Below are 24,263 nucleotides of genomic sequence, written 5' to 3'. Positions count from 1 at the left end.
TTTTTTTTGAGATGGAGTCTCGCTCTGTCGCCCAGGCTGCTGGAGTGCAATAGCGCGATCTCAGCTCACTGCAAGTTCTGCCTCCCGGGTTCATGCCATTCTGCTGCCTCATCCTCCCGAGTAGCTGGGACTACAGGCACCCGCCACCACACCCGGCTAATTTTTTGTATTTTTAGTAGAGACGGGGTTTCACCATGTCAGCCAGGATGGTCTCAATCTCCTGACCTCGTGATCCGCCCGCCTCGGCTTCTCAAAGTGCTGGGATTACAGTCGTGAGCCACCGTTTCTGGCCTCAAACTCCAAACTTTTGATACTAATTTTCTTTGTAATTTTTGGCATCTGATTGTTTGATATTTATTTGTTTAAAAAATTCAGAAACAGCCAAGTGTGATGGCTCATGTAATCCCAGCACTTTGGGAGGCTGAGACTTGAGCTCCAGTGGATCGCTTGAACTCAGGAGTTCAAGACAAGCCTGAGCAACAGCAAGACCCTGTCTCAAAGGAAAGAAAAAATTCAAAAATGAAATTCACTGGCTAACTACAATAATCTAACAATTGTCACTGGTTCTACATTTGCATCAGAGTCACTCTTGGGGAATTGAAGAGCATGCTATTTATTTTCAAGATCTGGCCATGACTTCATTGTTAACCATTTTATTGCCAATGATTGGGACAGAGTCAGCATTTCATGAATATTTGTTGAATAAATTTACCATACAGTGAACTAACTGAATTCAGGTATTAGAGTGTCTAACATCTATTACCTCTTTGTCATTGCTCCTTTCTCCTGTATTGCTCCTGTTTTCATCCTCTTTCTTTTTTTTTTCAGCTGCTTCCCTTTCCCTGGGGGGAAAACAATGAACCATTTCAATCAAAGTGAACAAACACCTCATTCATTACTAGATCTGCTTCTAAGACAACTGTCATTTTCTCAAACTGGTAAGAAATGACTATTGTACTTTAAGATTCACAGTCAAAAGCTCATTTTGAAACATACTCACAGTTTTTCCTTACACATAGCACACTTATTGCCATGTGTCTTGCCATCTGGACCCCGGACAGGGTCACTTTCTCGAGTGCAGATAAGTTTTCCATTTTTCATTTGGTTTCTAAACTCATCACATGTATCCTGAAAAGATGGAAAGATTATATCGGAAGTGCTGTTTTTACATAGTATCTGATTAGATTTGAGAATCAGAGGATTTCTTTCCAAGAGTCAGGCAGCCGTGTAACCTTGCTGTGGTAGGCAAAATAATGGCCGACAGAGAGGACATTCCACAATGTCCTCTGTGGAATCAGACTCTGTTTTAGACATATGTTCTAATTCCTGGAACCTCCAAATAGGTTGCTTTCCTGGCAAGGAGGAATTATGGCTGAATATGAAATTAAGATTGCTAATCAGCTGAATTTAAAATGGGGAAGTTACCCTGGATTATCCAAGTGGGGCCCAGGTAATCGCAAGGGTTCTTATTCATGAAAGAGAGAGGCAGAGGCAGGAGAGTCAGTATGAGAATGATACAACATGAGAAGGACTTGACTGGCCATCACTGGCTTAAGGGTGGCCAAAAGCCAAGGAATACAAGTAGCTTCTAGAAGTTAGAAAAAGCAAAGAAACAGATCCTCACCTAGAGCTTCCACAAAGGAGTGCAGCATTATCGACACCTTCATTTTAGCATGATCAGACCCATTTAAAACTTATGGAATCCAGAAATATAAGATAATAAATTTGTGTTCTTTTAAGCAACTGCTTGTAGTAACTTATAATAGCAGCAAAATAATACAAAACAAAATAAATACCAGTATACTTGCAAAACCTCATTTTCCCTATCTATAAAACAAGGTTAAAAGGCCATATTTGACCAGGCTGTTGAAATAATTAATAAACCATTATTTATAAAAGTGCCTCATAAAGTGATAATCACTGATAACTTGGTAACTCCTGACCTTCTAAGGGCAAGCCCTAGCTTGATCATATTGGCACCTTCTTCTGTAGTTTTGATCGCCAACTGTTGACTCACAGAAAGAACATTCTTGCCAAAACCCAAGTAATAACTCACCTTCCCTGATTCTGATCCAGTCCCATTTGAGCTGGAGTGAGAATCATCATTTTTTCTCTCTGCTTCTCTTTCCCTGGAGGAGAAATAAGTCAATATTCGTCTTGTTAACACATATTGACCCTGGATTATGCAGTAAGTGTGTCCCGTGCAAATGACAAGAAGCCAACTTTCTTCAACTGTGCTGGTCAATGATTCCAAATGGCCATCACAAAGTCTTCCTAGAATTCTGGCGCAATAAAGAACAAGGGTCTACCATGATAGGACTTAGAGTTCACAGAATTGTAATCGAAAATACAATAGAAATCAGCCACTTGGTTAACTGCCCTTGCAAAGGTTCATTGTTCCTTAGAGAATGCAAGAGAAAAAATATAATATTTGGAAATTAGCAAAAAGAATAATTTGCATGGAAAAAGCCATCGCAAATGAAAAATAGCCATTCATTCAAGAGGAATGTGACTATGTTTTAGACACGCCTTTTGAGAGAAATACTTACAATTTTGCTTTACACATCGTACACTTATTGTTGTACGATTTGCCATCAGCATCACGTACAGGATCACTCTCCCGAGTACAGCTGAGTCTTCCATTCTTCATTTGTTCCCGAAACTCAGCACATTTATCCTGAAAACAGAGAAGAATGAAGTCCCCTTGGATTACTTAGTCTACTGTATTCTTAGTAAATGTTTTTAACAATCTGAGTAAGAGAAGTTCTTTCACCTCTCTTTATAAGAAACATAACACCGCCGGGTGTAGGGTCCAGCCCCACAGGGTCAGTGGGTTTTTCTCCCCTTGTGCGGAGATGAGAGATTGTAGGAATAAAGACACAAGACAAAGAGATAAAAGAAAAGACAGCTGGGCCTGGGGGACCACCACCACCAGACGCGGAGACCGGTAGTGGCCCTGAATGCCAGGCTGCGCTGATATTTATTGGATACAAGACAAAGGGAGAGGGTAAGGAGTGAAAGCCATCTCCAATGATAGGTAAAGTCACGTGGGTCATGTGTCCACTGGACAAGGGGCCCTTTCCCTGCCTGGCAGTCAAGGCAGAGAGAAAGAGAGGAGAGAGAGACAGCTTACGCCATTATTTCTGCATATCAGAAACTTTTTATTACTTTCACTAATTTGTTACTGTTATCTAAAAGGCAGAGCCTGGTGTACAGGATGGAGCATGAAGGGGGACTAGGAGCATGACCACTGAAGCACAGCATCACAGGGAGACGGTTAAGCCTCCGGATAACTGTGGGTGGGCCTGACTGATGTCAGGCGGTCCACAAGATGGGAGGAGTAGAGTCTTCTCTGAACTCCGGGTAAAGGGAGACTCCCTTTCCTGGTCTGCTAAGTAGCAGGTGTTTTTCCTTGACACTGACGCTACCGCTAGACCACGGTCTGCTTGGCAGCGGGCATCTTCCCAGATGCTGGCGTTCCACTAGACCAAGGAGCCCTCTGGTGGCCCTGCCCGGGCGTAACAGAAGGCTCACACTCTTGTCTTCTGGTCACTTCTCACTATGTCCCCTCAGCTCCTATCTCTGTATGGCCTGGTTTTTCCTAAGTTATAATTGTAGAGCAAGGATTATTATAATATTGGAGTAAAGAGTAATTGCTACAAACTAATGATTAATGATATTCATACATAATCATATCTATTATCTATATCTAGTATAACTATTCTTATTTCATATATTTTATTATACTGGAACAGCTCGTGCCCTCAATCTCTTGCCTCGGCACCTGGGTGGCAGCAGCCGGGCGCAGTGGCTCATGCCTGTAATCTCAGCACTTTGGGAGGCCAACGCGGGCGGATCATGAAGTCAGGAGTTCGGGACCAGCCTGGACAACATGGTGAAACCCATCTCTACTAAAAATACGAAAATTAGCTGGGCATGGTGGCGGGAGCCTGTAATTCCAGCTACTCAGGTGGCCGAAATAAGAGAATCATTTGAACCCAGAAGGCAGAAGTTGCAGTGAGCCAAGATTGCGCCATTGCACTCCAGCCTGGGTGACAGGGCGAGACTCAGTCACAAAAAAAAAAAAAAAAAAAAAAAAATCTAGGTCTGGTATCCACAGAGAAAAAGGGACCAAAATCACCCATGTTCTAATTACAAGAGATGAGTTATCATGGCTACTAATGTTGCTTTTAAGGATCTATACAAGGAAATTGTAAATATGACTGAATTTAACAGCATATATTAAATGTCAGCAAGCTACAGTTTCCCCTTGGTACACTTAGGGCACTGGTTCCAGGATCAAAATCCATGTATACTCAAGTCTGTCAGTTGGCCCTGTACAACTCACCTACACAAAAAGTTAGTCCTCCAGATATGCAGGTTTCACCTCCCACAAATCCTGTATTTTTTATCTAAGTTTGTTTGAAAACAATTACATACAAGTGAACCTGGGAAGTTCAAACCCACGTTGCTCAAGGGTCAATTGTGTAGCCCACAGGAAAAAGTCTTTCCTGCTGCCTGTTCTTACACATAAAGTTTTGCTGAAACACATCCTCACTCATTTATTCAGATACTATTTTTTGGCTTCTTTCCCACAACAATGGCAGAGTGAAATAGTTGCAGCAGACATTATATGACCCGCAATGCCCGCAATGCTGAAAGTATTTATCTGGCCTTGTACAGAAAAAAAATGTTCAGATCTCTAGTGCAGATAGAAGAGAGAGAAAAATGCTGGAGGAAAACCCAAAGTTACACAAAATGTCAAGGAAGGTAGGTTTGACCAAGTTATGAACAAGACAGACAAAATGTTTATCAGACAAGTCTAATCAACAGGGCTATTCCTGAAGAGAACTCAGCCTCCTAAAGCAAAAAAGATGGAAAAAAACAGAACAGCCAGAGTTTATCAAAGGTAAATATTGGGCCTTTGTCAGATCTGGAAGTGAAGACATGGTTTTGATATTCCAAGGTTGTAAAAAGATAAATAAGGTGACTGCAATTTTATGAAACTGTGTTCAGTGACCCAAGGAGTGACCTTCTGTGCAACATTGCCATGCTGACACTTCAAAATGCCTCAAGAAACAAGCTAAACTTTTGCCTAAATTATTTTCTGTTATCCCTGGAAGAGTACTGCTAAATCAGGGAAAGTAGAATTCAGTGAGACGAAGTAATTTACTCAATGTCTCACACGTCCAGGTAGTAGGGGCAGGATCGTTCCCCGATCTGACTCCAAAGCCTGTGCTCTTTTGTCCTGTCCTGCTGCCTTGGATCAACAGAAAAGACACCTCAGAAAAGTGGCTCTGTCCAAGGCAAGAAAGAATAATGAAAGAAAATGAAGAGCATGTGATGCTGATGAGAACAACTATTGATATGAGGTCTAGATTACCATACAGAGGGCTCAGGAGACTGGGATAAGGTCATTATATATTGTTAATTATTTCAAGGTGTAAAGAAGTCAAAATGAACCCCAGAGCAGTGAAAATGTGCTGATATCTTACCTGCAAACTTCAGGAGAAAATTATCTGTTCTCCCAAGGACTCAGCACTGTATAAAACTGCCTTTACCATAGACTATATATGTTGTGTCATAGTCCTATTGTCAAGGAGTAGAGCCCGCCCCAGTTATTGAAATTAGAGGTGGCTCTCACCTGAGTGTTTCCTCCTCCACCACCACTGGAACCATGTCCTGCAGCATTTCTCTGATCTTCCTTTTCTTTCCTCTTTCTTTCCTCATCTTCTTTCTGGCTGGAAATTAGAAAGTGGGAGGTAGGGAATAATAGATTACAGACAATGGTGTGCATTTCTTTGAGTTTCTCATTATATGAACAAATCACATATGTATAGAATTATCGAGCATTGAGTTAACATCTACTCTGCTGCAGTCCTTCTCTGAAAATAAAAATATAAATTATATGGAGTCCTTTGCCAGGAAGGGGTCTCATTAAAATAAAAGAACACCACATATATATCACCACAAACAAGACAAGATGAGTAAAGCTGGATGTGGTGGCTCACACCTGTAATCTCAGCACTTTGGAAGCCTGAGGTGGGTGGATCCTTGAGGTCAGGAGTTCAAGACCAATCTGGCCAACATGGCGAAACCCCGTCTCTACTAAAAATACAAGAATTAGCCAGGTGTGGTGGCGTATGCCCGTAACCCCAGCTACTCGGGAGGCTGGGGCAGGAGAATCGCTTGAACCTGGGAGGCGGAAGTTGCAGTGAGCCGAGATTGCATCCCTGTACTTCAGTGTGGATGACAGAGTGAGGCTCCACATCAAAAAAAAAAAAAAAAAAAAAAAAAAAAAAAGAGAACAATTAACTAACATTTCATAAATGTTCACTAGGGATCTCCAGCTGTGTTTATCATAAATACCTAATGATCAAGAGGCCCCAAAATCATTATCTTCTCTACCAAATGTATTCTTTCTCCTGAATTTTCTACCTTTCACAAAAAACCAACACAAAACAGTGGAATCATCTGTAATTGCTCACTGTCCTCCAGCTTGCATAGCTGTTGCCACATGACATTGACTTCACCTTCCCAGCATCCCCCACCTTGATGCACTTGCCTTCTAGCCTACATCCTTGCTCTGCATAGCTGCCTCTTCCTAGGTTATTTATTGCAGCTCCTCCCCCCTACATAAGTAGCAATTCTTAAGTTTAGTACTTTCTTTCTTTTGTTCTCCTGTTTACTACTGATAAATGAATCTTCCTAAAGGAACAATATTTATGCCACTTACTGTCCTATCTGAACAATTTTTGCAGTTTCCCATTACATACAGAATTGACCTCAAAATCTGTGGTGTGCATTTAAGGTTGATAAAGTTGGTAAGTTCTGACTAAACTCAATGACTTGCTTTTTTCCTAATTTTAGATCCTTACTCCTGCTTTTCCCCTCTTCTCCTCTCATTACTTTCTGTCATGTCCACATTTTATCTAAATTATAAGGTCCAGTTCTATCCCACCATAAAACTTTCTATTAACTGTCCCTTTCTTGAAGTACCATAATATACCACAGACAAATTTTTCATTCAACAGTTCCTCCTTTGTATTATATTACCTTATGTCCAACACTAATCTCAGTGGACTACATGATTTCTGAGAAGATTATCTATTTCATTCACCTTTGTATAATCATTATACACATTGTACATTGTAGATGTTTGGTAAATGCTATTGAATGACTTAAATATTCTAGGTGTACTTCCAAACTTTGTGTAAAGACCTACTTTTCATTTTCTGAAAATGTGTTATTTTCAACAATGTAGGTGAGGACTTTGACATTAAAATCTGTATGTTTTCTTTCCAACGTGAATTGCGAGATAATCCAGAGAAAGGATCCACTTGATAGCAAATAGCTTGAGAATTTTATCCAGAAAGTGTGATCTACTGGTAGAGTCTACCCCAGAACTAACAGAGAATGTAATAACTTAGTTGTATATATTTTTTTATCTCTAGAACTGTGAATCTTGGCCGTTATAAAGAAAAGATTTCTTCAAATGCTTTATAGATAACCTTCTGTTTCTATTACATGTAAGGAAAGGACAAACACAATACATATTATTTGCCTGGCTCATTGCTTCCCCAATTCCACCATCCCACAGTAGCGGGTTGCTTTGCGCACTCACAAGACTGCCTTACACATGGCACACTTGTTGCCATGGGTCTTGCCATCTGGGCCACGCACAGGATCATTTTCTCTTGTGCAGAAAAGTTTTCCATTTTGTAAAAGACTCCGAAATTCATCGCATGTCTCCTAAAAGGAAACGAAAAGGAGAAAACTTGAGTATCTTCTTGGAAATTAGTTTATTGGGTTGCTACTAAGTGCTTTATGAAAAAAAAAAAAGAGAGAGAGAGAAAATGACCTGAGAATTTTTTTTCTGGCAATTATAGTGTTCAATTTCTATTAAGCACACAGGACTTAAGAAGAAGGCTCTATTTCTTTTTCCATGATAGCCCCCAAATCCAGACTAAACCTGCAACCATACACAAAACTCTCCATAAACTTAGTTCTCTGATGACTGGGCACACTCCTTGTTTAGGGTTACGTGAGGAATTGAGACAGAGTAAGCAATCACTTAAGATCAAAGAGTTAATTACAAATGACAGTTGCAATTGATTTTGTATTTTATTCTGAATTCTTTAGCTTAAATTGAAATTCAAAGAAAATGAAAGAGGGAATTTTTCTCCTAGCTCTGCTTAAAAGTTCATTGCCAGATCCCCTAATTAATCATATTTAGCAAAAGAAAAATAATATGAGAGGAGAGTTTGTCTGTAATAGTAATGTGAAATCTGAAATTATCTCATGCTGAAGAATTTTCTCTTATAGATGTTGAAGAGTGAATCTGTTTTTCATGTGAACTGCTATTATTTTTAAATTTAGAATTACAACTGCGCAATACAACTGTAAACAAGCCAAACATACAGAATTCCAGGGCAATACTTCTTTAGAGGTGGTATTTATTATCGATAGTCTTTGATGGGGGTAGGGAAATGACCACAACTTGGAATAAACTACTTGGAGCCAGCCTTTTTGAGTCCGAGAAAATATTATTTGGGGATGCTACTTTTTAATATTTTTCCCAAATGTCGGCACGAAAATATAACCACAAGTAAAACAAGGAACACATGTGTTGACCAAATGTGATCATCCAAAAACACACTGTGTGCTAGAAAGAAGGCTGGTTTTGGTATCAGGAAGTCTAGGATTAAATTCTATTGTTTCCAGAACTTTGAAGTATGAAGATATTGATACTGATACTCATACTCCCACTAACTTTATAAGCAAGTTATTCATTTTCTCTGAATTTTTTTTTTCTTTTTTTTTTTTTGAGATGGAGTCTTGTTCTGTCGCCCAGGCTGGAGCGTAGTGGCACGATCTTGGCTCACTGCAAGCTCCGCCTCCCGGGTTCACGCCATTCTCCTCCCTCAGCCTCCCAAGTAGCTGGGACTACAGGCGCCCAGCACCACTCCTGGCTAATTTTTTCTGTTTTTAGTAGAGACGGGGTTTCACCATATCAGCCAGGATGGTCTCGATCTCCTGATCTCGTGATCCACCCACCTCTGCCTCCCAAAGTGCTGGGATTACAGGCCGAGCCAGCGTGCCCAGCCTCTGAATTTTAAATATTAATATTAATATATGGGAACGGAATAAATCAGGGGTTTACAAACTGTGACCTGTGATCTACATCTGGCCAGCCATTTGTTTTTATAAATAAAAATGTACTGGAGTCAGTCATGCCCATATGTTTGTATACAGTTTAGGGCTATCTTAGAGTCACAACAGCAAGTTGAGTAGTTGTGACAGAGACTATATGGCCACAAAAACGGAAATATCTGCTATCTGTTCCATTAAGAAAGAGTTTCTCAACCCCTGGACTAAAGGTACCTCTAGTTCCCTCACAATTGGGGTTTCAGTAATTCCATAGTTATTTTTACAGAGATACTGCCAAACCTCATACTTTCATTGCAGTGTAAACATTCAGGATCACTACCTTTTCAGCTTCTCTTTTGACTTTTGCTCTGGGTTCAGCTCCTTTTTCTTTTGCTTCTTGCTGGCTATAAGAAAAGGGAGGACAAAACAGTCACTCCTAGCACCCAGTACATACTATCCTAAAGGAGAAATGTCTCTACATAAAAATGGTCCATTACTTCTATACCTCCACCAACTTAGCTTTGGAGTAGAAAGGTAAATACACACCCCTCTACATCATTGTTCTTGTTCTTTTGTTTGTTTGCTTTTTGTTTTTTTTTGAGATGGAGTCTCGCTCTGTTGCCAGGCTGGCATGCAGTGGCACGATCTTGGCTCGCTGAAACCTCCTTCTCCCGGGTTCAAGCAATTCTCCTGCCTTAGCCTCCCGAGCAGCTGGGGCTACAGGCACATGCCACCACGCACAGCTAATTTTTAAATTTTTAGTAGAGATGGGGTTTCACAATGTTGGCCAGGATGGTCTTGATCTCTTGACCTTGTGATCTGCCCACCTCAGCCTCCCAAAGTGCTGGGATTTCGGGCATGATCCACCGCGCCCAGCTGTTCTTGTTCTTATTGTTGTTTAAAGAATAAGACACACATGCCATAGCAAACCAGCACATAAATTTTTATGACTATATCTCTTTTGAAAAATAAAGATGTTGTTCTTCTCCCCAGAAAGCATCTAAGATATCATTAGACATTAACTCATTTTCAATTTATTAGCACCTAATGATTACACCTTTGGATTATTTGATAGTGACCTATGCCTACAGAGAACAGAAGTCCTAGTCCTTTTATGCCATTAACTCCTGGGTAATTTTGCTCTTAGCACATGGTCCTTTCGTGATGGTGATTCAAGTACCTCTCAGACTATTGAAGAACACCAGAAGTCAATGGGCTGAATGTATGGCTTTACAATAGTAAATTTCCAACCCAATGCAAAGATAGCCTTCATTATCTACCTCCTGGAGAAAACTTCCAATGTCACCCCTCTTGCCCACCCAATGCTGATCTTCTCCTACACTCAGTAGCAGCAGTGGCTGCCTCTCACTCACAAGAAGGCTTCACACATGGAACAGGTGTTGCCATGGATTTTCCCATCTAGACCCTCAATAGGATCATTCTCTCTGGTACAGGGGAGTCGTCCATTCCTCACATAATGACGATATTCACTGCACAGCTCCTGCCAAATGAAGGAGATTTTAAGAATCCAATAACTAAACACTAGAAATCTTCCTCCACGTTACCCCTTTAAAAACTAAAACATAATGATTGCATGGAAAAGGTGATGTTGAAGGTTAATATTAGCCAAAATGCTTTTCAGGGACCTAGGTCACACATTATTTGGAACATAGATTGCTGTTATTTATCTCTTAGAAAACCTTCAGGTCAAATATTATTCTGCACTAGGTACTGTGAAAGATACAGAGATGAAAAGTGGCAGGGATCAGACCGTGTATGACACTTCCAGACACTACAAGGACCTTGATTTTTACTTTGAGTGAGATGAGAAGTCACTGGGTAGTATGACCTGCCTTATGGTTTTAAATAATTACTTTGGCTTAAGAGTTGAGAGTAGATTGTAGAGAGCAAAGGTAAGAGAAGTAGAAATGAGATCTTCTAAATCACACAAAGACAAAAATGGATCATGAGGACCTGAGGCATAGTCTGCAGGAATAATACAAATGGCAGAAGCATGTAAAATCTAATGTGCATCAGAGGGGCTTAAAGCCAGAACTTGTGGTTCAATTCTTAGTTCTCAAGTTACTAACTACATATAACTATAATTATATATGATATTATTTGTATCATATAATGTTTATGTTAATACACAGTAAATAATATATTAGTATATAATTACAGCATATGTAATTAATTAAATATATTTCTTAACTTCTTATGTCAGTTTCCAAGTCCTCTTCTATAAAATACAGATAATAATATGTATCTTCAATGGCTACGACAAATATCAGTCATAAAACTTTATGCCATGATGCATACAGTAGCAATGAATGTACAATTATCATTGTTATCACCATCATGTGAGATGTTAAAGAATGCAAACTCAAGACTCAGAGATACGTTTATCTCCTCAAAATCTCACAGAGAATTAAGTGGGATTAAAAACCTAGTTGTTGCTGTTTTTAAGGTAAACACCCATATTCAAAATGTACTTGAGAAAATCTGAACATCTGTCTCTATTAATTTGCATTCAGACAGTAAGATAACAATCTATACGTACTTCTTTCTTAGGTAATATAATTGACACAATCAGGGGAGAAAATGGTGATTGATTTCTTTACTGCGTGAGCAATTAATAGATTTAGTGTGAATAAATTGAATAAGGAAAGGGGAGTACTCTTGTATATGGGGATCCAAACACATTTTTCCAGTTTGCAAAGTCACTAAGAATACTGGAATGACGGGGAGAGAGTAGGAGCCCTGCCTAGGGAGAGTGATCACTAAATATTTATGTGACTCTGATGATCTCAAACAACTACCTGTACTGCTTCTTTCTTAACTTTTCAGCCTCAACTTTCCCTTTTCTTCTTTATTATTTTCTTCTCTTCTTCTTCAAGTTTGCTGTAATAGAAAAGAAGATATAGACTGAATATGATTCCTTACTCTTTTGGTAGTACATTTTAAAAGGAATGAGGATCTTCCAAACCAATAGTCAGATTCAGTCTTCAATACAAATTTATCTAGTCTAAGAGGTGCTTTTGCTTTGACCAATAGTACAGACAAATTTAGTTGTTTACATTCCCCCTCTAAAGAGGAATAATTATAAAGCAAGCATGCACCTTTATCAGTCTGTGGCCCTCAGGCGATCTTATTTCTCATAGGTTGCTAATTTTAATTAACATTCTGAATAAAGCTACAATTGTCTTGATTTTATTTCACTTGTTAAACTTTTCCTCTCCAAGTAACTACCATATCAGTGATAAAAGCACAGGGTGATGCTAAGTCAGATGACGGGCTTATAAACCATGTTTTACGCTAAACTAAAAATTTTAAATATTATTTCAATGGAGCTAATATTGAAGTTGAAATTCAAGGTTTGGATTGCAGTAGTGATTCAAATCCAGTTAGATTCAGCTGCTAATCTTTGGGGGTCGAACACAAGCCTAATATTCTGGTATTCTTGCCATTTTCTACTGACATATAGCATGTTAATGCTGGAAAATCCTTACCATTTACTACATTCAGTCATTACCACAACACCAGCAAAATGAACGGGTGAGAGAAAAACCCTGGCTTCTTGAATTTCAGGCCACTTTTCTTCTAGTGCTCTACTCTGTCAACCTCTCCTTTTAGGGAATTGTGTGCATCAACTTCAGGTTGGATCAAGACATGTGAAAGTTAGGAGGCATTAACTTTGCACCTCAACAGGTATTATTTAAATAAGTCTTTGTCTCAGCATTTATTTTAGGATTAAGTTCAGGAGCAGATTAAGAGCTTAAAAAGGAAGAGAATTAGAAGTGATAATAATTAACTTCTATATTGTCCCACAGTATGGAGCTGTGGTCACAGGCTTACCTACACCACTCAGCAAAACAAAGGCCTTAGAAGACCCTGAACCTGGCATAACAGGGAGACGTTTTAGTAAACATTTAGGGTATGAACCCGTTTCCTAAAGGTTTTACTCCACACTGAGCCACTTATGAATGTATGCATTATACAGTAACGTCCTTGAAAGGATAAATAACAATCCTCCCTATTCCATTTCTTGTTCAGGCTATTTTAAGTCTTTATGTACTGATCCCACAGACTTCCATCCAGCTGGCTTTTCCTGAGCTCCTATCTGAATAGACTAACAAATCATAAAATGTCAGGAGTGGGAAGGACATCGAAAAGATCACCCAATCATGAAACTTCTGCTCTCTCTTTTTTACAAACGAAGTTTATCAAGTGTTTTTTTAAAAAAAAGCATTAAATTGAGGCTTTTCCCTTGACTTCATTAGAAAATAGAAGGATAATTGAATAAAGAATAGTATTGTCACTTTATGATTTAATATTACTTAATGTCTCATCCATCTGCTTTTAAACCTTTCTAACATATAACCCATGGTCTATACTCTGCACATGCATGAAGGATCTGAGACTCAGGGGCGATCATGGGTGAAGAAATTCAGTGGGAGAGATGGGGTGGACACTCACAACACGCTGGCACACATGGCACACTTGTTTCCATGCATTTCGCCAGCTGGGTCACGGACAGGATTATACTCCCTGGTGCATATAAGTGTTCCATTCCTCACTTGGTCCCGAAATTCACTACAGATTTCCTGGGAAATGAAGAAAATATTTTCTCAGAATAGTTTTTTATCCTTCCTGCATCTTTTCCTATTATGAGGAATACGTAATGTAGAGTAAAAAGTAAAAAGAAAAGTGATAACATGTATTCGTAAATCAGTAAGTATTTACAAAGCTTCGGTCGTCAACTCAGAATTGTCCCGGCACTATAGTAAATCTGAAAATATTTATCATCAAAAACATACATGTGTGTGTTGTGTTGCATACCATGGTCTATAAAAGCTAGGAAAGATCAGAGGTGGGAAGATTCCATAGGCAGGCTTAAATGAGAAGCCTTGAAGGAAATGAAAATATTGCTCACTTGTGGTTTGTCTTTAGGGGTCTGAGAAAGGAAAAAAAAACTTGCTTAATCTAAGCAATACATATATATTTTGTCCAGGTATGGTGGCTCACACCTGTAATTCCAACACTTTAGGAGGTCACCACAGGAGTGCTTGAGCCCAAGAGTTCAAGACAAGCCTGGACATAACAGCAAAACTCTGTCTACAGAAAAATTCAAAATAAAATAAAATAAAATAAAATAAAATAAAATAAAATAAATTGCCAGGCATGGTGGTGCGTGCCTGTAGTCCCTGCTATTCATGAGGCTTAGGTGGAAGGATCACTTGAGCCCAGGAGTTCGAAGTTGTAGTGAGCTTTGATTGCACCACTGCACTACAGCCTGGGCAACAAAGTAAGACCTGATTCAAAAATAAATAAATAAATTTAAAAAGACGTATCTTTATAAATAGAGAAGAGAATAAGTTTGATCCCTGGAGAAACTGACATATTTCTGGGAGTAAATTGATTTTAAAAAATTAAAAACTAAGAATGGGAGATGTGGATTTGAAGCAAGGGGGTAAAAATAGGAGTGGAGAGAAGGGTGAATATGTTATCACTGGAAATATCTAAGAGGATTTGGCAGCTGATCAAACATAATGGATGAAAACAAATTTTCAATTCTAAATGATCAATGAAAAGATAGTTTCCCCTAGCAGAAACACTTATTTAAAAAAAAAAAAATGAGTCAGTAAGAAGGTAAATTTTAAACTCTGTCAACTTTTCCCCAAGTAATGATGAGGTGTGTACTGTTGTGCCTATTGTTAAGAAACAGGCCGGGTGTGGTGGCTCACACCTGTAATCCCAACACTTTGGGAGGCCAAGGTGAGTGAATCGCTTGAGGTCAGGAGTTTCACACTAGCCTGGTCAACATGGTGAAACCCCGTTTCTACTAACAATACAAAAAATATTAGCTGGGCGTTGTGGCACGAGACTGTAACCCCAGCTACTAGAGAGGCTGAGGCAGGAGAATCTCTTGAACCCGGGAGGTGGAGGTTGCAGTGAGCCTAGATCTGCACCACTGCACTCTAGCCTGAGCAACACAACGAGACTCTATCTCGACGAAAGAAAGAAAGAAAGAAAGAAAGAAAGAAAGAAAGAAAGAAAGAAAGAAAGAAAGAAGGAAGGAAGGAAGGAAGGAAGGAAGGAAGGAAGGAAGGAAAGAAAGAAAGAAAGAAAGAAAGAAAGAAAGAAAGAAAGAAAGAAAGAAAGAAAGAAAGAGAGAGAGAATAAAGAAAGATAAATCTTGTATGTAGCTATTACATGAGAATAATTCAACATTTCCACACAGATAAATTTGGCTGTGCTATGCATAAAATTATAAAAGCATGGAGAGTGGACTAAAAATAACTGGAAAGTCAGAGGCCCTCCTTAATGAACTTAATTGGGTGCAAGAAAACTACTATTTGCTCCATAGCTCGGTGGTGAAAAAGCTCAAATATGATAATATATGTGCTTTTGTTTTGTAAATTAGAATGATTGAGATCTTATACTCTCTATTTCAAATAACAGAGATATGAATAATGTAAATTGAAATTAGTAAATGGCATAAGTTAATACTCTAACAAGAGAAATCTAATAAAAGCCAAATATGGGGAAAATTCATTACAAAACTTAACACTCCACTTTTATGAAATAAACCTCAAAATTTGAATAATTATGAAATCAAATTGGTACCCTGGACACTTCTAAGCAAGACCGTTTTGTTCAGGTTAAAATGTTCTTCATTTGTTTCAGGCATGAAAATTAAGCAGAAAACATTTATTCTAATGAGTTAAGTAAAGAACTGTAAAGAAATGAAAAATGTCAGGACGCAGCACCAGCATTCCTGAGAATATTACCTTTGCAGCTTCTCTTTTAGCCTTTGCTCTTGCTCTTTCTTCTTGTTGACTGTAAAAAACCGAAAAGAAAAAAGAGAGAAGAAATGGATCTTTGTTGTTGTTGTTTTTTTTTTTTTGAGACGGAGTCTAACTCTGTCACCCAGGCTGGACTGCAGTGGCGCCATCTCGGCTCACCGAAACCTCCACCTCCCGGGTTCAAGCCATTCTCCTGCCTCAGCCTCCTGAGTAGCCGGGATTACAGGCACGTGCCACCATGCCCGGCTAATTTTTTTAGTAGAGATGGGGTTTCACCATGCGGGTCAGGCTGGTCTCCAACACCTGACCTCATGATCTGCCTGCTACATCCTCCCAAAGTGCTGGGATTACAGGTGTGAGCCACTGTGCCTGGCCAGAAATGGATCTTAATATAGTAGAATAGATCCTTAACTTTCATAGCTTGATCATTTATTGTTTTGACTATTCTCAAACAATGCCAAATATCCACCCATAGTGGTTTATAATTTTATTAGACAATAAACAATTATGGTTCACTCTACCTCAAGAGAATGGTGTGCAAGAGAAAGCCCCTGAATTAGGGAGTAAACCTGTTTAACTTCCCAGTATATGTACTGCAATAGTACTTTCTTATTTGCTGATTCTTTTGCATGTGTGATTACTCTCTATAGAGAGGTAATATTTTATCTTCTGAGAGGCAGTATAGCATGGTGGTTAAGAAGAAAGACCCTGGAGCCAAATTCTATGAGGAAAACAAGAAGTACCTTAACCTCTCTGTGCTTTCCTCAAGTGTGTGTGAAGGAGAAATAGAAGAAGTAATAAAAGTACCTTTCTTATTGGAAAGTTATGAACATTAAATGAGTTGCTACATGTATTGCAATTAGAACAATACCTGGTACATAATAAAATAATTGGTACAATTGTTATAAGGGTTTGATATCATCATTATTGTCATTATTGAAAGGAAACTTTCCTTCCAAAACTAGGCATAGGATGGAAATGAACTGAAAGTGATAGCTGTTACATTTTGGATAACTAACAGTGTTGCAAATTGAGCTTCGTGGATTGGATCCACAACATAATTAGATAGATAACACAAATAGTTCAAAATGTAGAAAAAATTACATAATTTGTGAAAATGTTTTAATGTGTCCCAATCAACAAAAGACTTGCACATAGATCAAACTAAAACTTTTTGAAAATTGGAAAGATTTTTTTCACATGGTATAAAAGTGTGAAAAACAGAATAATTCTCAAAAAAAAATCAGTCACCTTTGTTAACATATCTATAAAACATGAGGTGATAAAGGTTATTTCTTTTCAATAAAGAATATATATATATATTTATGAAATAAACTGACTAAAATAGATCCAAAATTATGGGATTGTTCATACATCTTTATATGAAAACTGATCTAACCTTTATCACAAGTCTAAGTTGACTAAAACATTTAAACAGCATTTTCTTTCCTCAAAGGAAAATTGTCAGAGGAGACAGCAAAGATAATCACTAAGTGGCAGAATTAGTTTCCTGCTACTGAAAGATGAATGTATGGGAGAACAAAAAACAGGTTGAAAGGCCTTGCTAAGTGATTATTTCCCACATCAAGAAATACACTAACTTTTTCTTCATCTATAAGTCCCACATCCTATCCTGACTTTTCCATCATTCTCAACTGTTCTGGGCCTTAGTTTTGTTTTTGTTTTTGCTTTTCATCTGGTTTCATCTATTTTATATGGTTGTTGCGAAGACTAAATGAGATTAGGTAGCAAAGCTCTTAGCAAGTGTCATATAATCATATGCATTCAACAAACATTTGCTGTGATCATTATATGGTCATCATCTTAACTTTCCTTCTAATAGATTTTTAGTGCTCCAAGCTTCAAATGCTATGGGAAAATATTCTGGATTATATTACTTTCTATATGGGAAGACTAAATAAATTAAGTCCTTTCTAAGATTCTTGGCACATGGGAAATAAAATGGGTTTTTTTTTTGTCAAAAATCGAGAGTTTAAGAAAAGCCTAGTCACGCTTTTGAAGGGCCGGCCATATCATGACATTCATTCTAAAGACCTATTTTAGGCACCCTATAAATAGACTCCCAACTCCTACATAATAAAATCTCCATTCTTGTCTTTCTCTGCTTTATTACAAAGTCAATCTTCATCATAAGCCCAAATCTTTCTTCCCATAGCTCTTTTCCATTTTAATTATATTCCTTAAAATCACACAGAATAAGTAGGAAGAAAGATAGTGAACAAAAAAATCTCACAAATTTTCCATGCATTGTAATATTTTACATGTAATCATATGTATTTCCTATTTCATCTGAGAATGTTTTCAAAAGACTAAAAGCAATTAGTATAATTATCATGAAGTATTCTCTTCTCTGGGTGAATGATTCTAGGTTACTTTTTAAATGTCATATTCTGCACTTCACTTTTTTAACTTGTGTTCTTCCTTGACAAATAATAATTGCACATATTAATTGAATTCAGTGTGATGTTTTGGTATATGTATACATTGTGATGATTAAATCAACCAATTTACATAGTTGTCTCTTGATACTTATCTTTTTTGGGAAGGTGTAAGGACATTTATAACTTACTTTTTTAATATTTTTGAAATATACAATACATTATTATTAACTGTAGTCACCGTGCTGTCCAATACAGCCTATAAACTTATTCCTCCTGCTTAACTAAAACTTTGCACCCTTTGATTAACATTTCCTCATTCCCAACCCTTACCCTTATCTACCCTCATTCTCTGGTAAGCACCATCCTACTCTCTACTATTAGTCAGCTTTATTTAGATCCCACATATAAGAGAGGTCGCACATTATACGTTTTTCTGTGTCTGGCTTATTGTGCATCTCTTTATATCACAATAGAAAGCCCTCCACTTGTTTTATTGTTGCTGTTGTTTGTTTTTAGTCCATTTAAATATGACCCCCAAAACTGAAAGCTACACTGAAGAAGAAAATGTATTATTCACAATGGTTTGAAAACTTCCCATGGAAATTCCCACTGCTCAATCCTCAGACGCTATGGGGCTACTGCTCTACTCACAAGAAGACCTCACACATGGAGCAGGTGTTGCCATGCATTTTCCCATCTGGGCCCTGGATGGGGTCATTCTCTCTGGTGCAAAAAAGTGGTCCGTTGTTCCTGAATTTGCGGTATTCACTACACAACTCCTGTGAAATTGAGGAGGGAAGTTGAAGGTGTTGAACATAGGTTGAATCAGATTGCAAAAATAGCTAAAGCTTGTGCTTTTTTTCTTAAATGAGGATTAGCAATTGGCTTATTTTAGAATGATTAACTTTGAAGGCATGGATTTTTTAAGTGATAAAAACAATGAACCCATCAACCAAGAAATAGTCACATATGCATATGTATAACTGCACACATGCAAACACACATGAAAACACAAGCTGTACAATTGTTTCATAGTTTTAAGGAATGTACGTGTTCCCTGAACATGATCTGTGGAGCCTCAGGGCCATATCCCTCTGAGTTGTTGGAGGAGATACACTCACCTCAAAGGAAGCTGTACTCTTAGATTGTCTTTTGTTTCTTGATTCGCCTTCCTTCTTTTTCTTTTCTTCTTCTTCTGCTTGGCTAAAAAAGGATGGTTAAGAAGAGATGAGTAAAAATCATTGAATCTCCATATTAGAAGTGATCTCAAATGTAATTTAATTTTACACTTAACTATGATTAAATTGTTTTAATGTGATATGCCTAACCCCGTGCTTGCACTGTGAAATCCCCACAATCGCATTATAAAACTACTATTATAGCCCCAGCATACAAATAAACTGACAGAATGCATAACTCGCCTGAAGATGTAGAAATAATAGGTACAGACTTGGGATTTAAATTCTAGTCCAGAGATGGTTTTCTAAATTTCCAGTGCTCATTACTGTATCTCTAATGACTCTCAAGCCTTTGCTTTAATCTGCCTGTAAAGCCTGTACTTATATCATCCTTGGAATTCCATGGTAAATCATCCATCTTTGAAACCCTCAAAGTGTTAGGAAGTTCTTCCTGGCATCCAGTTGGAACCTGTCTTCCAGGGCTTTCATCCATTGGTCCATTGGCCTCACTTTTATTCATGGAGATAAGTTAGAACTTGTCCTGTTTCCACACTTAAAAACCAAAACTACTTGAGTATTTCAAGATTGTGACTGTCTCCTTGCTTAAGTGTGAAGTCTTAACAATCTTCAAAGGACATGGATTTTCAAATACATGTCTCCAATCAGACAGTTTCTCTAAATATTCTTTAATTCTTTCATTTTTATGTTGAAGTGGCCCTCCCATGATTGAACATGGAGATGAAATAGACAGAACAAAATAATTCCTCATGTTCCCAGCTGCAGGGCTACTCACAAGAAGACTTCACACATGGAGCAGGTGTTGCCATGCACTTTCCCATCTGGGCCCTGGATAGGATCATTCTCTCTGGTGCAAGCAAGTTTTCCATTCCTCACAAGCTTTCGATATTCACTGCAAAGCTCCTGCCAAGACAGAAGAAGTAAGTTGGCCATATATTTTATTTCTACTTAAAGCAGAAGGTTCAAACATCTACATTGGCAGAAACTAATGTTGCAGCTCCTTGAGCAGAGGATTTTAATTGTGTTTTTCTCAGATGTAAAATTCAATTCAACAACAAGAAAAACATCATATGCTAAGAGATAGGAAAAAATAAAACATAGTACAATGTCTCGATATAATACATGCAATATGTAAGCAAATTCCACTATAATCTAAACAGAGTAAAATAAGTACAAACATACAGGGTACAAGAAATCTGAGAACTCATAGGCTGGAACCATGAAATCTGACTGTGAAAACCAGGGAAGATGTCAGGGAGCAAGAACAACTTAGGTGAGACTGTGGAAGTGTAAATAGGATTTGACTGAGCGGAAAAAATGAATTGGGAAATATGCACACAGGTTTATGAAAATAAAATTAGCTGAAAAACACAGGTAGGAAAAGACATGGCACATAGCAGAGCATGATTTTCTGAATGGAGTTAAGGGTACAAATAAGAGGAGAGAGAATGGGATTAAAGCATATCCTGTATTTGATGATGAGCTTCTTGTGGGTTTTAAGTAAAGCAATATTATGATCTTATTTACATTTTGAAACATTGCTCAAACTATGTGAGGGAGACTGGTTGGACAAGGGAAAGGATAGAATCCAGAAGGAAAGTTAGGAGACTTTTATCATCAAAACCACTGGGGATGATGACTGAGCCAAGGCTTTGGAAACTAATATTGTAATATTTCAGGGATGAAAATCATGCTTTGGGGAATAATCAAGGTATTTTTATCTCAAATTAGACGTGAAATATCAGAAACTCATATGTAGAAAGCACACATGTAGAATTTCTCTGGAAAGTAGTTGGCAAAAGCTAACAGTCTGTAAGTGATAAAACTAGAAGTAGAGCTCAGTTTTTCAGCTTTTAAACAATTGGGTTTTTTGTTGTTGTTGTTTTTTTTTTTTTTTTTTTTTTTTTTTTTTTTTTTTTTTTTTGCAGAGTTAGTTTTGAATCAGCAAGAATAGATCAATCTTCCCATATAAATTATCTCCATACCATCCCCAGATTGAAGAGTTAAGACATTCTGGGGATTTCTGCAGGACAAAATCTCACCCTTTAGGCTCTTAAAATTTGGTCAAATTATAGCACCAAGAAGGATTTTTCGGATGGATTCCACTCACTGCATATGAGGTTGCTTTTCCAGATTCTCTTTTATTTCTAGCTTGTGCTTCAGCCTTTTTCTTTTCTTCATTTTCTGCTTGGCTGAATAAGAGGAAAAAGAAGCAGATCCATTAGAAACAAACACATGCCATGATTTCTCCACATCCTTGCACTGTTAACTGTTCTTCCTCCTTAGACTGGAGCAATTTTGTCCCTTTATCACTATGTATCAATGAGAAGCAACAAAATATCCTCCAGGATAGTATGGTGTTCTGATTTCTTCAAAATGTCTTTTTAATGTTGAAAGAAAGACAACAATAGTGGATCTGAGAAACTTGCTTTCTGTAAATTAGCTTTCTTGCCTATAGTAAGAAAAGGATCCCAAATCATGGTGACATAACCTGAAGGCTGAAAGTGGCCTTAACAAAGCACATCTACTCATCCCCTTGTTAACCAGAGAAGATGAGAGGTAGAGGGGGCCTTGGCTACATCTCAGGATATGACTACAACCAAGGTCTCCTCCCTCCAGACCATGGTCTATCTACCACACCATGTGTACCCTAGCTTTGCTTTAAACTTAAATATTTTGCTTACTTATAGCTGCTTCATCTAAAGGACAAGATGTGAAAAAAAAAAACACATAATAATTTCCATATACTGATAAAACAAATAAGTTTAAATTTGCTTTGTACAATGGAATTGCACAGTATGTGCAATTAACTGATGATATTACAACCATGTGTAGTTGTCAATCAAAACATAAAAAGCCATAGATTCTAAATATAAGTTAAATACTTAATTTGAGCTCAGCCAAAAAAAGTGAGAACTTTCTTAAATTTTGAAAGAAAACTGTCCATTCTAACTTATTGAGAAATGTTACATTACATAAAATAATACCCACTGTAATTTTATAGGAGTTTTGTGTTGTTTCATGGGACATTTGACTTTATTCCATTTCTACATTAAGCTCAAGCTTTGGACTCTTAACTCCCATGGAAGATGAGATACCTATAAATTGCTAAAACAGGCTGGCTAACATGTGAAGTTTCAGGAGTGAGGGAGCAACTAATATTTGTACAAGTTCATGTTTGTCAGGACATTTCAGTGCTAAAAGAGGGAGTGCCAGAGGAACAAGGCTTCTTACAACCAACAACTTTAGGTACTTACTCCCAGCTCTATTACTGATCTTTTCCATGTAACGTATTCAACTCACTTCCCTGTCTTGAGCCACGGTTTCCCCATCTACAAAACAAGCTGTTTCTATTAAATTACCCGCCAGATCCTTTCTTTCTTTGACATTCTAAAAAATCTATACTCACAAGTAGGCTTGACACATGGAACACAAGTTGCCATGCATTTTCCCATCTGGACCACGAATAGGGTCGTTTTCTCTGGTACAGAAAAGCATTCCATTCCTCGCCTGATTTTCATATTCACTGCAGAGTTTCTGAATAATGAATATGAAAAAGTTTAGATATAGTTCTGTTTTCTAGGTATGAATGTTAAATGTTATTTTACAAATAAATTGAAAAAGAGAAATTAAGGATGAAAATAAAACTTTTAATATTTAGGCCCATCCAAAATTGTGATATTTCTCTCCTTGTAATATCCATTTACATCTTCAACGAATGTTTAAGTTAGGAATATATAAATAGAAATATTATTTATTTATATTTATGTTCTTTATTAGTCAAATGGAAAGGATAAGTAAGTACAACATAAAAAGCTAAGAAATATAACACTAGTATGAATTAAGAGTGTACAAGTACAATGAAAAGAATAATTCATGGAAGTTCAGAGAACTTATGTCTAAGTTCTATCTTGAGAATGTATTTGGGAACATAATGTGGTAAAAAGGCCATCCAAGAGGAATTAAATGGACAAACACACAGAGGCATGAAAGAACATGTTATTTTTAGGTAACTAACATATATATGAATATAGTGGCTAAATAATTAGTTGGATAAAGAGAAGAATATTTGGGAAATGGTCAAAAGGAGACCTTGAAAATCGAAGACCACTAAACTTTCAAAGGAATTCGGATATTACTCTTAGGCAATGGGGAAATTATAAATGTTTATAGAAGAAAATGGCAAAATCAAATCTTTGTTTTACAAAGATTATCAACCAGATGTGTGGAGGATTTGATTGACCAGGGAATGAAGTTAGAGACACTAATTATATTATAAAAAAAGACAAAAAGAGAAAGAGGGAGGAAAAGAGAAAAAAGAATAGGGAGATAGATTAGGAGAAAAATAAAAAGGAGAAAGAAAAGGAAGAAAGGGAAGGAAGGAGAGAAATTGGAAATAAATGATAAAATAGTAGTTGACAGATATTTGAGTATTAAAATTAAAAGAACTTGGTAACCTAGGACCAAGGGGAAGAAAGCAGTTCAAAATGAGGCTTAGGCCAGGTGTAGTGACTCACGTCTGTAATCTTGGCCCTTTGGAAAGTTGAGGTGTGAAGATAGCTTGAGAGTGGGAGGTCAAGGCTGCAGTGAGCCATGATCCCACCACTACACTCCAGCCTGGGTGACAGAGAAAAAAAAGAAATAAAATGTGAAAGAAAGAAAGAAAGAAAGAAAGAAAGAAAGAAAGAAAGAAAGAAAGAAGGAAGGAA

At 37.6% G+C, this 24,263-nt stretch overlaps 1 protein-coding gene across 1 annotated transcript in view; it reads right to left on the bottom strand.

The window, feature by feature from the left end:
• SPINK5 (serine peptidase inhibitor Kazal type 5) overlaps window positions 1-24,263 on the bottom strand; it is an 80,488-nt gene that overhangs the window by 22,844 nt on the left and 33,381 nt on the right. Inside the window, 16 exon segments of the mRNA XM_017872141.1 lie at window positions 764-842; window positions 1,001-1,128; window positions 2,057-2,129; window positions 2,550-2,677; window positions 5,645-5,741; window positions 7,625-7,752; window positions 9,491-9,554; window positions 10,524-10,651; window positions 11,970-12,051; window positions 13,627-13,754; window positions 15,942-15,990; window positions 19,010-19,137; window positions 19,480-19,561; window positions 20,330-20,457; window positions 21,665-21,746; window positions 22,964-23,091. Of these exon segments, the coding sequence (XP_017727630.1) occupies window positions 764-842; window positions 1,001-1,128; window positions 2,057-2,129; window positions 2,550-2,677; window positions 5,645-5,741; window positions 7,625-7,752; window positions 9,491-9,554; window positions 10,524-10,651; window positions 11,970-12,051; window positions 13,627-13,754; window positions 15,942-15,990; window positions 19,010-19,137; window positions 19,480-19,561; window positions 20,330-20,457; window positions 21,665-21,746; window positions 22,964-23,091 (1,632 nt within the window).

The sequence above is a fragment of the Rhinopithecus bieti genome, unplaced genomic scaffold (genome assembly GCF_001698545.2).
Source record: "Rhinopithecus bieti isolate Rb0 unplaced genomic scaffold, ASM169854v2 scaffold_757, whole genome shotgun sequence".
Taxonomy (NCBI): Eukaryota; Metazoa; Chordata; class Mammalia; order Primates; family Cercopithecidae; genus Rhinopithecus; species Rhinopithecus bieti.
This window is presented reverse-complemented; position numbering and strand designations above follow the sequence as displayed.